Consider the following 14909-nt stretch of genomic DNA (forward strand, 5'->3'; position numbering starts at 1 on the left):
AGTGGTTAGGTGTGTGTGGGGGCCAGTGGTTAGGTGTGTGTGTGGGGACCAGTGGTTAGGTGTGTGTGGGGACCAGTGGTTAGGTGTGTGTGGGGGCCAGTGGTTAGGTGTGTGTGGGGGCCAGTGGTTAGGTGTGTGTGGGGGCCAGTGGTTAGGTGTGTGTGGGGGCCAGTGGTAGAACCACCAGTACATTCTACAGCAGAGCCTCACTGAAGGAGGAGAATATGGCAAACAGATTGAATCATTTTGTTTTTCTAATCTTCTGTTTGGTTTTGTGTCAGTTGTTCCATCATGAGAGTATATACGAACATTACTTGTTGTAATGTTTAGCTTAGCTTAGCCAATGAGAGCGCTCCACACTCACCTCTACCTCGTAGTGTTTAGAAGACAGTTTCAAGTGTTATTTTTCCTGATTGGCAATGCTTCCCAAGTCTAACAAAGGGGGTGACTAACGCTATAGGATGTAAATATTATGTTCCTCTTCTGAATCGTAATGTAACTGTAGTGTTGAGCAGGTTACACAGTAGCCCTGGCAAAGGTTGGCATTCTCACAATGGAAATGTTGAACACTACAGACATTTGTCACAAAACACTGACACTACTACCATTGTTAAGTCATATACTTTATTACCAGAAGACTAGGTTGTGTGTGTGGGGGGGGGGATGTGTGTATGTGCATACATCTGTGTGTGTCCCCTGATCTTGTGTTTACGCCAGAGGTGAAGAGGGTCTCTTCCTCATCCTGACTCACACTGATGACTCCAAGTTGTTTTTCAGTAGGTCTATAATAGGCCATGGGAATGTTATACTATTGTAGTGGTTGATGTGTTTGAAGAGGCAACACGTGTTTCAGAAGTCGCTTCGCAGTACAAGAGCAGCTGAAAGTGGTTTTCAGGACATGAGTGGAGAGTGAAGACCTTGTCATGTTGCAAAAAGCATAAACTAGCCAAAGTTGCAATGCCAAAGGCCCTGCTGTGGCCCAAGAAGAACGGATAGTTACAAGCCTAACCCCAAATCATAACCTTAACCATTAGGTGGATCTGAAGAAATCTGACCCTGGGCCAGCATTTAGGGGATGTCTAGAAACACACATACTGTTGTTCCCCTGCCTGCCCTGAGTGGATGGACGGATGACGTTATTTGGGTCTTCCTGATGTGTGGATCTAACTGTATAGTCATTCTATCAATAGCATCAGAATGTGTATGTGTGAGTGTTTGACCTACAGTTATCCCCAGGGAGTGGGAGAGAGAATAGGAAGGGAGAGAGAAACAGGGAGGGAGGGAGAGAGAGAGATGCGATTGAGAGACCACCATGCACCATCCACCACCCAGAATGAGCCACTTCGTCGTCCGGGAGACGCTTACCGTTGCCGTGGCGTTACCATAGATATGCAGATCGTTTCCTGTCAATGGTAGTGTGCTGAGGGACTCCCTGCTGTTGAGACTGTGTCACACTGTGACTCAGGGAGATATTGTGTCCTCTGTAGTACAGATGAAGTGTAGCGGGGGTGGTATTGTGTACACACACACAGACACACCCTAGGGTTTGTAAGTCTAGGGTCACAGGTTCAGTGCAGCTGGCAGGGGGTCTAATTAGGTATCTGTGTGTGTGTGTGTGTGTGTGTGTGTGTGTGTGTTTGTGTGTGTGTGTTAGTGCTGAGCGATTAACCGAAACGTCAGTTATTTCCCTTTTTTAACTAATTGACCAAAGTCTGTTCAATTATTTAAATTGTAATTTCGTCCCGTTTTTTTTCTGTGAGCTCAATGAGCAGTTTCTCTAGAGATAAGTCAGATCCAGCCTGAACTGTGCGATGTATTAGGGAGTTGTAGTTTCCACCTGGCCAATATTCTACATAGTTTAGCACAGGAAATGTGGTAATTAACTATAATGACCATAATCCATTGCGTGCCTATCTGTCCAGTCTGTGTTTCTTTTATGCCTGCCACATCAGGTTAGTGTGGGGCAGACACGGAGAGGGAGAGAAGATAGCGCGATGGAGAGGGATAGAGAGCAGTTGTTTCGCATTCAACCCAAAACAGAACCAACCTCAAAAAGCACTAATCGTTCAGCACTAGTGTGTGTGTGTGTGTGCGCGTGTGTGTGTAATAATATGATCCCAACATAATCGTAGCCTACCTCTGTCTTCTGAAAGAGGGTAATAGACATCATAAACATCAGTCACTGCCATGCGTCACACTGCTGGGAAAGTTCTGCTCATGATAGCTAACGACTTGAAGCAGTGCCTGTCTGGTCTATCTGATCTGTCTCTAAGGGGAATATCGAAGTAGGCTTTTTCCTAACATTACCTTCCTACACACACTATACACTGCCTTATGATACACTAGTAGATATGTCGACTGTAAGCAAATATTACAGTTTTATCTTAGTTACAGATGCTCCGCTTGACCAGACTTTGAAATTTTGACTGTTCCAGTACTCGCATGTTCTTCATTTCGCATGTTCTTCATTTCGAGTACTTGAGTACTCGAATACAAAATAAAATACCAGTTGTGTTTTGTGTTAGGTAATCCAAGTTTATCATTTTAAAAGGCTAATTGATCATTAGAAACCCCTTTTGCAATTATGTTAGCACAGCTGAAAACTGTTCTGATTAAAGAAGCAATAAAACTGGCCTTCTTTAGACTAGTTGAGTATCTGGAGCATCAGCATTTGTGGGTTCGATTACAGGCTCAAAATGGCCAGAAACTTTCTTCTGAAACTCGTCAGTCTATTCTTGTTCTGAGAAATTAAGGCTTTTTTAAAATCATAAACTTGGATTAGCTAACACAACGTGCCATTGGAACACAGGAGTGATGGTTGCTGATAATGGGCCTATGTACACCTATGTAGATATTCCATCAAAAATCCAGCTACAATAGTCATTTACAACATTACCAATGTCTACACTGTATTTCTGATCAATTTGATGTTATTTTAATGGGCAAAATGCGATTTTCTTTAAAAAAACAAGGACATTTCTAAGTGACCCCAAATTTTTGAACGGTAGTGTGTATTCAGCCACTAAAAAAGTGCAATTTAAGATTGGTTTATTGAAATCGGAATATCAACTGGTGATATTATATCATGGAACACAATCTTCAAAAGGCAATAACCTCAGCAGTGGCACTCGTCCAAAAAGTTATACTTTGAATCATCTGTCCATAGAACATTCTTCCTTGAGTCTTGATGATCATCAAGTGTCATCAATACTCCAGTGTTTAATTGCTAAATTGTAATTATTTCACCACTATGGCCTATTTATTGCCTTACCTCCTTATCTTACCTCATTTGCACACACTGTACATAGACTTTTCTATTGCGTTATTGCCTGTAAGTTTGTTTTACTCCATGTGTAACTCTGTGTTGTTGTTTGTGTCGCACTGCTTTGCTTTATCTTGGCCAGGTCGCAGTTGTAAATGAGAACTTGTTCTCAACTGGCCTACCTGGTTAAATAAAGGTGAAAAATATATATATTTTTTAAATCATCCAGGTGCTTTTTGGCAAACTTGAGTCATCTTTTTGGATGACATGGGTCACGTTATGCCCGGCGAAAACTGAACACTTTGTTGTTGCCTCAGGACCTGAACGACTTGCCTTAAAACCTGTCTGGGCTAGGGGGCAGTATTGAGAATTTTGGAAAAAATATGTTCCCATTTTTAACTGCCTCCTACACCAACTCAGAAGCTAGAATATGCATATTATTGTTCAGGTTTGGATAGAAAACACTCTGAATTTTCTAAAACTGTTTGAATGGTGTCTGTGAGTATAACAGAACTCCTATGGCAGGCAAAAACCTGACAAGGTTTCAAGCAGGAAGTACCCTGTCTGACAAGGAGTCGTGCGTCTTGCATCTTTTTATTGAAAAGTAAGGATCTTAGCTGTAACGTGACAATTCCCAGGGCTCCAATAGGCTCTCAGAGCCCGCGAAAAACCTGAAGGTTTACGAGGGAGCCTCAGGTTGAAACAGATTATCGCCTTTTGTAAGTGGATGCTCAGAGGACCTTTGAATGAGGCGCGTGCACGAGTCGCTCCCGAGGAGAAATTTTATTCGGCTGTTTAGGCTCAATGCATACTCCCGGTCGGAATATTATCACTTCTCTACGACATAAATGGCATAAAAATTGGTTTTAAACAGCGGTTGACATGCTTCGAAGTACGGTAATGGAATATTTAGACATTTTTGACACGCCAATGCGCCATGCGCGGGACCGTGAAGAAGCATTCTAGAACTCACGAACAAAACGTCGCTGTTTGGATATAACGATGGATTATTTGGGACCAAACCAACATTTGTTATTGAAGTAGAAGTCCTGGCAGTGTATTCTGATGAAGAACAAGCAAGGTAAGAACATTTTTCTTATAGGAAATGTGATTTTGGTGGAGGCTGACCTGGGTGGGTATCTAAATAGCTAGCCCTGTAATGCCGGGCTATGTACTTAGATTATTGCAAAATGTGCTTCATCCGAAAAGCTATTTTAAAATCGGACATATCGAGTGCATAGAGGAGTAATGTATCTATAATTCTTAAAATAATTGTTATGCTTTTTGTGAACGTTTATCGTGAGTAATTTAGCAAACTGTTAGTAAATTCAACGGAAGTTTGCCGGGGGTTATGCGTTTTCTGAACGTCACATGCTAATGCAAAAAGCTGTTTTTTGATATAAATATGAACTTGATTGAACAGACATGCATGTATTGTATAACACAATGTCCTAGGTGTGTCATCTGATGAAGATCATCAAAGGTTAGTGCTGCATTTAGCTGTGGTTTGGGTTTGTGTGACATTATATGCTAGCTTGAAAAATGTCTGTCTGATTTTTTCTGGCTGGGCACTCTGCTGACATAATCTAATGTTTTGCTTTCGTTGTAAAGCCTTTTTGAAATCGGACAGTGGGGTTAGATTAACGAGATTCTTGTCTTTAAATAGCTGTAAAATAGTCATATGTTTGAGAAATTGAAGTAATAGTATTTCTAACGATTCAAAAATCGCGCCACTGGAATTTCAGTAGCTGTTACGTAGGTGGGACGAAATCGTCCCACATACCCCAGAGAGGTTAACCCTTTGACACCTACCAACACACAGGTGTGATCATTCTACAGTGGTCCCTGCAGCGTACGCTCAAACCGGTGGGATTAGAATGCTTATTTAGAACACCCAGTTGCGATTGACGCAACAGTCAGCATTGGAGCTGGCAACACTTTTTTTCACAGAAACATTTTGCACAAACAGTCCTTACAACGTTATGTCCTGAACGTGACTCTTTTTTGGGGGGAGGGATGCAATGTTCAGACATTCACAGAAGTAGTGACAGCATAACACAATCATCCAAACTGTAAAATGTAGGCTACATTAGTCCTAGCGCTAACTGAGGAAAGAGTGACCTAACACAAGCGGTCATATTTAGCTAACATTTGCTTGACAGAAATCAGAATATGAATTAATTAATAGAAATGACTATTGACAATTCATCACATCGCGGGTGAGCTCACCATTGATCATATAATTGAGTAAAACACTTTCGAAAAATCGAAATAAATCAGACGATGGGTAGTTTGTGCGCGCCGCCATATTTGTTTTTTAGAGGTCAACTAAAGATAAGAAGAGGAGGCAAGATGAGTTTGGTTTGTTTGCAGTATGCATGTTGAAGGGGGTGTGTCGTCTACCATCATTCACTTCCCTTCATTCACTTCCGGAAGTTAACTCGAAAGAGGAGCAAACTATCCCTTCAGTTCGATAGATTTTATAGGCATTTATTTCTGTAGGCCTAACGGGAGCTTGTGTGCGTGCTCAAGCAGCGTTTGTAGAGGGAGCGGTCGGAACTTAGGGAGGAGAACTGTGTGACGCTTGGTTTCGTTTCTGTTGTGACCCGCAAATGCACATGTACAAATGGAACACTAGAATCAAACCAAATTAACGTTGTCTTCATTTTTTACTAATTTAATCGGGACACATTTTCAATTGCCCATTCGGGCAGCCACAAGGCACATTCCACCAAATAGTTTGACAGTATTTGAAAAATATTTGATCTCTGGTTAAAGATCGAGTTTTGACATAGAGTAATTGACTACTCATGCCCATCCCTAGACTAGACATGCCCAGACTTGTCCACTTCTCCTCTCATCACTTTTCTGTCTGTTTCTGTTTCTCTCTGACCCTCTGTCCATCTGTCTCTGTCTCTGTTTCTCTGTTTCTCTCTCTCTGTCCCTCTGTCTCTGTCTCTCTGTCTCTGTTTCTCTGTTTCTCTCTCTCTGTCCCTCTGTCTCTGTCTCTCTGTCTCTGTTTCTCTGTTTCTCTCTCTCTGTCCCTCTGTCTCTGTCTCTCTGTCTCTGTTTCTCTGTTTCTCTCTCTCTGTCCCTCTGTCTCTCTGTCTGTCTCTCTGTTTCTCTCTCTGTCGTTGTCTCTCTGTTTCTCTCTCTGTCCCTCTGTCTCTCTGTCTCTGTCAATTCAATGCTCTATCTGTCTCTTCTATCTATCCCCTCCAACAAACACACAAACACACACACACTGCAATCAGGCACCCCTGCCGGTTGGAGTCAAAGGCCAAGTGGCCTAAGCTTCAAAGCAGGTCAATTGATTCTGCTCTGTGTACCTACCTCCAGCTGCTTCAGAACCTTTCTGCTTTTTAAGTGTTTTTAAACAACATCCATATGTGTGTGTGTGTGTGTGTGTGTGTGTGTGTGTGTGTGTGTGTGTGTGTGTGTGTGTGTGTGTGTGTGTGTGTGTGCGTGCGTGCGCCAATGAGGAATTAGTCTTTGCAACTGACCGGCAAACGTTTGACCTCTGTCCCAGAGTGTCTCAGTGCATGACTGAGCCAGAATCCTTCCTCTTGGTGCTGTTTGAACTGGAGTCTGTGGAACATCACAGGTGTCAGAACATCTACGGGTTTTTGTTTCAAGAGACTGACTCAACTAGGAACTAGAACGACCTGGCGTGTGTGTGTGTGTGTGTGTGTGTGTGTGTGTGTGTGTGTGTTTGTGTGTTTGTGTGTTTGTGTGTGTGTGTGTGTGTGTGTGTGTGTGTGTGTGTGTGTGTGTGTGTGTGTGTGTGTGTGTGTGTGTGTGTGTGTGTGTGTGTGTGTGTGTGTGTTGAAAAGTAGAAAGAGTTACTGGAAAGGTTGTTTTGCGTCAAGACAGTGACTAATCCAGTCCGGGTTGAGGTCGTTGGGACTGTTTGCGTGTGTTTAGTTAATAAGCACATTTGTGATTTAATAAAAGTCATTCTAATCCTACGCCTGTTCTTATGACCTCACCAGACTTGGAAACGCACCACGCGACACACAGTCGCTAGCCACCCACAGATCTGGGTCATTCTGTCTCTTTAGTGGAAGAAGAGAGGAGACTGAAACTGAGGGAGGAAAGCCAGGGGGCTGTTGATATTTCAACAGGATAACAGAGTTCAAAATGTCAGTATGCTGTCATTGTATTATCTCCCTAGCTCACGCATAATGAATTAAACACACACACTAAGCCCCCCTAAAGGGAGTGTGACCTCATAGCGGAGCAGACTAACCCTCTCCATGGGGGCCGTGTGACCGAAACCAACAGGAGGTTCAGAGCGTAGGCAGCACACGCGTCACCACTAGGGCTGTGGCGGTCACCAAGTTTCATCAGCCGGTGATTGTCAAGCAAATAACTGTCAGTCTCAGGGTAATTGACCATTAATTAACATAAACCCATTTAGCATCTCTTGGCATTTCCTGGCTTCCACACATAGCCTACTAGTTATTTGGTCACTTTAGTTGTGATACAAACCTTATCAAAACATATAGGCCTATGTACTAGGCTACATGAGGCGAGCGACTATTCGAAAAGAAAAAAAAATACATTGTTTCTTGCCTTAGGCTGGGCATCATTCATAAGTGATAATATATATATATATATATATATATATATATATATATATATATATATATATATATATATAAAGTGATAGGCTAATATTGTCAACCATCAGACTATTCTTGATTTAATCTTGTCTTTACATATACTAAATAATATATGTGGGAAATTTGTTAGGATTTAGAATGGACTATTATCATAAACCTGTCATCTATGCACTTAAATAGCAAATGAAGGACGCTTTTCCCGTGATTCATGTTCATACCAGCCAGGTAGGCTATACTCCTGTTGTAAAGATAAGCAATGTGCTCAATATTTGCTTAAGTTGAGAAATAAATGTAGCGGGTCTATTATGTACCACAGGAGAACCAGGAAATGAAGAGCGACACCACGGCTGTCTTTTAGGCTTTTATGTTGATCTGCAATAGTATTATGAAAAGACAGGACAGGAACACATCAGTCTCCAATGCACCACCTGACAAGCTGTTCTACACAGGAGCATGAAGAAAGGTAAAACACATATCCTGTCTCACATCCCCAATACATCGCTAGGTGCTTTCAGTGTTGACAGTACCAAAATACAACAACTCATGTACAAAAACACTGCAACACAAACAAGTTACAACGTGAAATCGCCTCTATCCCATTCAGACCTTAGAGGAGCAAACTACATCTCCCATAATGCAACGCCAGCATCAGTCGGCAGCTCAGCTAACCGTCTGCATCACAGAAAGGCATGCTAGCTAGCAACACTTTTAGCACTCTGTAAACTATATTAATAACAACAATACAACTCTGAAAGTTACGTTTCAATAGTCTCACATTCCCTTATAACAATATCTACAGCATTAACCTTGGGATGTTTTATTTATTTCACGTTATGGACTTCTACAAAGGAGTAATCTGCAACACATACCTTTCTCTCTCAGTGTTTTCTCAGACTGAGGAGAACGGGAGCTACGGGTAGTACCAGGGTGTTAGTAGGTGACGCAAGCACCCAGATCAAATAAAATACATTTAATGAAACAAAACCCGAAGATGTTAACATCATTCAGCTACTGTAGCTGCCTACCTAACATCACCAGGCAGCACCAGTAGCGCAACAATTAAAAATAGACACCAAAAGTAAAGTTCCTGGCGATCATAGCGATCTGACTCCCCCCTTCTGTCTGAACTTGGAATATTCCTGTTCGCGGGCTTGGGCCACTGACCCTCAACCTGGTTGTTCTGTTCTGCATTGTGTACTATTCTAATAATTTGAAGTTTGATGGAATAACCATTTTAACTCTACTACATAAATAGTAGGCCAAGCCTAAAGAAAGCTGATGGGATCCTCCTCTTTTTAATAGAGGCCATCACTCTATTTTCTTGCACAAATGCATAGCCTATAGAAATGTTGTAGCAACATGAGCTCATGGACTCTCATGAAGTGATTGATTGGATCTTCGAATACATTTGCATTGATGTCAGAGAGATTAGAGGGACAATAGAGTGCTGAGTACCAGGCAGTTATCAAGTTTGGTAGGCTACTAATGACCATCAGTAACATCAGAGCTTGGAGAAGCCTAACTACTCCACGAGCAGCCTCACTCCTTACCCTGCTCCCCAGACTGGATGACTGCCTGGCCCCATGTCCCCCACGCCGGGCCTCCCTCCCACACCCCACACACTGTCCAGGAACGGGCTGAGGGATTCCCATGAGCTGGTGAGGAAGGGAAGGTGGAAGCAAGGGAGAGAGGGAGGGAGGGAGAGAGGGAAGGTAGTGGTTCAGAGAACAGAGTAAAAAGGTCTGTGTGTGTGACCATCTCTCCGGTCACAATGCTTCACAATACCAGACCCAGTTTTACTACACTGATGTGCTCAGGAGTCTGAACTCATGACTGGAGTTGTTTGATGGAAAACGCAGCGCTAGTTAGTGAGCCTGCTGAGAAGGTAGAACCTTATGTAAGTGGTGTCCTTTTCAGCACACTCAGGAAAGTGTTTACGACTTCAAAATAAATAAAAATCCCCGTCCTGTGTGTGTGTGTGTGTGTGTGTGTGTGTGTGTGTGTGTGTGTGTGTGTGTGTGTGTGTGTGTGGCGGTGTTGGAGGCGGCGGTAGCAGCGGCGGTCTGGACCGTCTTGTTGGCCATGACGCCCATGGCGAACTCGGCCTGGGCCTTCTCAAAGCTGGCCCCTGTGGTGCGGTACATGCCATGGACCTGGAGGGATAAGAGGGAGAGGAGGGACAGAGGAGGAAAGAGGGAGAGCAACGAAGAGAGAGGAGGAGAGGCGATTATTGAAATGAGGTCTATGAATACCCCAAGTGTTCGTCATCTCAAAGATGACGCCTGATGTTCTGATGCCTTTGAGTCTAATCTTCACAAACCTGGTGAAAGGCAGAGTTGCATTAACACCTTTACGATTATGATGAGGGATTTTGTGTGTGTGCGTGTGTGCGTGTGTGTGTGTGTGTGTGTGTGTGCGTGCGTGTGATAAGGTGCGTCCTCCTCTGACCCTTTAAAAGTTCCACCCAGATAAAGTTATGAACTCAGCTCTTGCTCCAGATTCAACATTCCCATATTCACTCCTGGGAAAGGCCGAAATGTCACCTGGAAGGATCCACTCAGCTGTCAGATGAGTTATGAGAGAGTGAGGGATTCCCAGTAGACCCAGATACTTCATGGAGATCCAGAGGCCCAGTGAGAGACACAACCTCAGCCTGACCTGAGTAGGAGGCCATTAACACGTGACCTAGCCGTTGGTCTCATCAACTGTTCAATACAACGTGTGGTTTCTAAGCCAGCAGCTTTTACATTCTAGTAATTTACTGCTGCATTGATGTTCTGTAGCATGATCTCCTTGCTGTGCTTTATTACATGAATATGGTGGTTCACATGGACTGCTAAGCTGCCTTATGTTAGTGTCTATGTGCCAAGTTGGACTGTAAATGAACATGTGTTTTTAGGTAAACTAACAGTTAGATAATAGAAGACAAATGTTTGTGAAAAGGCCTGGCTTTTGAAGTAATGCCAGTGGGATTGGGTATATCATTTCTCTGACTGATGTTGCTCTGGGTTATCTCTCCAAGGTCTGTTGTAGTGCTGAGTGATTAACCGAAATGTTGGTTATTTGTCGGTTTTAAACAACTAATTGACCAACGTCGGTTTATTCCATCCAGTTCGGGTTTTTTACTGTGCGCTTTTCTGTAGAGATAAATCACGTCAAGCCTGAACTGTGTGATGTAATGGGAAGTTGTAGTTTCCAACAGGCCAATATTCTGCAGAAAGCCGGGTAATGAACTACAATGACCATAATCCATTGCGAACCCACTTAAACTTGTCCGGTCTGTGAGGAGCAGATAAGGAGACTGAGGAGAGAATGATAGAAAGCAGTTGCTTCACGAGCCTGAAAATACATGATCTAACTGATTGATAGTTGCTATTCAGCAGTCATAAAAGTATGCCTTATTTACTTTGAAGAACTACTAAAATAGTGATTTTTGGCAGACAGCATAGGCAGCAGCTCTATAGGCATGAGATGATGACTTGGACTGAAATAATAAAGTCATCAAATAAAAACCTATATTTTATTAAAGTAAAGTGAATACATTATAGTTAATAAGTGATACGCAGAAAGGGACAGTCACTACCATCACGGGACTTGTTTTATTTGGTTATTGTTTTATTCAGTGTTGTTACAGCATTCAACACACATAATGCTGTAAATAACCAAACCCGAAACAGAACCGACCTCAAAAAAACACCAATCCCTCAGCTCTCGTCTGTTGGCGTGCTTTATTTATTGTCTATTTGTTTTAAAGGCCATGCTGTGAAACCAAGCCGTGTGGGTCAGCTATCTAGTTCCTGTTTAGAGATGGTGTGTGGACTGGCCGAGTTGTGAAATGATGTCACGGCTTGTTATCCCACAGCCTTCTAGTGACGGTAGGGAATGGTAGAGCTTATGACATGTTCATGTAACTGGGCTATATGCTGGTAGTGTTTTTGTAGCTTTTATGTGATGGTGACACTGGGGTTTTGTGAGTTCTGTAGTGCTGGTGTTTATACAATGGCTGTGTCAGCAGGGTTATCTCATGCAGGCTGATTCTAGATCTGTTATGTGTTAGGTCCGCGGTGGTTGGAAAGCCAGGCTGCTATCAGCTGGTAACTGACCATAGGTCAGCGGCACGGGCTGTTTCATCTGAGACTGCCGTTTGTTTTTTCCCCTCCGTCTGCATCCATTTGTCAAAGAATCCATCATCCCTTCTTTCCACATCTCTCCTTTCTGACCCCGTGAGTCACGGAGCTCCGCGGGGGGAAACCAAAACAGAGAGCAGAGCAGCCGGGTTCCTCCGGGCTCTCAGACATGAACACACTCAGAAAGGAGAGGAGGCCCCACTTCAAACGAACACTGACACACATCTAGACATCTGTGTGACCAGGCCTCCTCTCTCTCGACCTCCTCCTCTCTTCCTCTCTTCCTCTCCAGGTCTGGCTTTGTTTAAGCCTGACAAGGAGGTTGTTGACTCATTTAAAATCAAGCCCCCTGTCTGTATGTTTTATTCACCATGCGCTACGCCACTGACTCTTAGAGCAGGGGGTGTCGAACTCAATCAGCACCAGGGCCATATTGGAAGAAAAAAAACAACGAATTCGTGTGCCAGACATAGCCGGGGAAAAAAACGTGTCCACAAACTGTGACCCAAACTGGCCGTTGTTTTATTTGAAAAAAAATATCCCTTTACAATAAGATTCTGTATGTAGCATTTTTTTTATACATATTAAAACAAAAGAAGAGATCAATGCTATTTGTCCAGCCTTTGCTGCTATGCTTGCAGGTGTGCGTAATATGCTGCGACCCGAATCGAAAGGTATTTAACGCCAAGTAACAAAAACTTGGCTAGGTTGTTTAAACTTCAAACCTATTTTTCATTTTTCATTTCGCACTGCACGCATCGCCAGTACGGTTGAATGCCGCGTTGCTGTGTGGTTCACTCTAAGGTCTTGTAGTGGAGTAGCCAGCCGAGGCTACTGCTCAAATGTTGCTGTGTGGCCTACATGCTTCTCCTTTAGCGTGGTGATTTGTCGCAACATTTTAGTGTCCTAGCTAGGACGGTGGCATGTGCCTGTGTTCACTTCTCCTCCGCGTCGCACGCTAAACCCGACACATGAAAGCAGCTCAATTGACATTGAGTTCACCCGTGCGGTCACGACAGGCTGTCATTTCATAAAGTAGATGACTCAACTGGCGACTCTTTTTATACTCGCTTGTGTGTCTTATTGTCCTTTAGTAGTAATTTATACTGGCGTGTGAATCCTTTAAATTATAACTTATTGACAATCAAGATAACCTGTTGGAACATGGCCATTTAGCCCGCAACACATTTAAATGTTCGGTCTGGTAGAAGATTCATTCAGTGCCATTAGTGATGATATTAATTATCCAGTGCACTGGCTGAGTTGTGTTTGTGTGTGGGGTCTGGGGGGAGGGGTGGGTGTGTGGCAATACACTGCCGTTTGGCGTGCAGCACGTTGGCAGCGCTTGCTGTGACTTGTAGTGCAGCGCCTAAATGAATTGACAACCCAAATCGTTGCGCGGGCGGGATAGAAATGTGTCACAGGCCCGATGCGGCCCGCGGGCCTTGTGTTTGACACAACATGTCTTAGAGTATGGTTGGTTGTTTAAAACTGCTGTGTTGGCCCATGACCCAGTTTTGTGTTTGCTGATTAAAGTTACATTTTATGCGAGTTGGGAGGAGTTAAACACTACTTCTGAAACATTCGATGCCAACACTGTTAATACAGCTTGTCACAGCTATTAGTTTTACCATGGTCTGTCATAAATTATGATCACATCCTCACTTTCTTTTCCCTTCTCTCTCTCTCTCTCGCTAGGTGTGTAGTTGGTGAGAAGCCAGCTGGCTGGCCCTGGAGACACTCCTTCACTACGATGTAGAGTCCAGAAGAGAGAGAACGAGAGAGAGAAAGACGAAAGCGATACTGTTTACACGCTTACGCACAAGACGGGATAGAGAGAGAGCAAGTGAAAGCGGGTGAGTAAGACAGTGGGAAGGACGGAAAGAAAAGATCGAGTGACAGAGCAGAAAGAAGGAACAAGATCAACAGCAGTGCCAGAAGGACACCAGGAGGAGATAAGAACAGAGAAGAGAGGGACACTGTGAATCATTGACCTCAGGCCCTGCCTCCAAACCAGCCTCTCCCACCCTCCTCCTCCTCCTTCCTCCTTTCCCTGCGCTGGAACAGTTCACTCTCTCCCACACCTCTGTCACAACAGGAACCCATTCTCTGCTCTCTCCCTCTACCCTTTTCCCTCTTCCTGAAGACCCCTGAGGACTTGAACCTTCACCTTTGTTCCTACCTGTGTGACCCCTGGATGACAGTCCACCTCTCCCGGAATCAACCCCATCGAACTTAACTGAACAGACAACACCAGGAACACTTCAGAAGCACTGCAAACGTCACCACCACCATGTGTCACGTGATCGTGACCTGTCGCTCCATGCTGTGGACTCTACTCAGCATCGTGGTCGCCTTCGGCGAGCTCATCGCCTTCATGAGCACCGATTGGCTGGTGGGCTTCCCCCGGATACCGGACGCCGTCTTCGGCCCTCACGGCGCCACTGCAGCCGGCGAGGCCTACCGGCCCACTCTGGGCATCTACGGCCGCTGCATCAAGCTGCCCCACCTGCAGCGCGGCGTGCTGTGCGGGCCGTACGCCGTGCACTTTGGGGAGATCGCCAGCGGGTTCTGGCAGGCGGCGTCCATCTTCCTGGCGGCGGGGATCCTGCTGCTGTGTGCCGTGGCCTTCATCTCCGTCTTCACCATGTGCTTCCAGAGCATCATGAAGAAGAGCATCTTCAACGTGTGTGGACTGCTGCAGGCCATCGCAGGTGAGAGAAAAGCACAGGCCCTCTTGCTCCAGTGTTGCTGTGCGAACTGTTGTGTTGCCTGTGGGTTGGTTGTAGTTTTCACTATGCAGTGTAGTAGTTAGACACAGCTGGCTGACTGTCGAACCCCTGGAATGTCGGGAGCGAGGGGCTTGTGAAGGGGTGGGTGCCTTTTGACCAGCCA

The 14909-nt window shown here is 44.4% G+C and overlaps 1 protein-coding gene across 4 annotated transcripts in view; it reads left to right on the forward strand.

Moving 5' to 3' along the window:
• LOC115203931 (LHFPL tetraspan subfamily member 2a protein) overlaps nucleotides 1–14909 on the forward strand; it is a 68609-nt gene that overhangs the window by 39491 nt on the left and 14209 nt on the right. For all 4 annotated transcript variants that reach the window (XM_029769028.1, XM_029769025.1, XM_029769026.1 and 1 more), the window contains one exon: nucleotides 13713–14728. In XM_029769028.1, the coding sequence (XP_029624888.1) occupies nucleotides 14308–14728 (421 nt within the window). In that variant the 5' untranslated portion in view covers nucleotides 13713–14307. The remainder of the gene's footprint in view (nucleotides 1–13712; nucleotides 14729–14909) is intronic.

Source organism: Salmo trutta, chromosome 12, assembly GCF_901001165.1.
Source record: "Salmo trutta chromosome 12, fSalTru1.1, whole genome shotgun sequence".
Lineage (NCBI taxonomy): Eukaryota > Metazoa > Chordata > Actinopteri > Salmoniformes > Salmonidae > Salmo > Salmo trutta.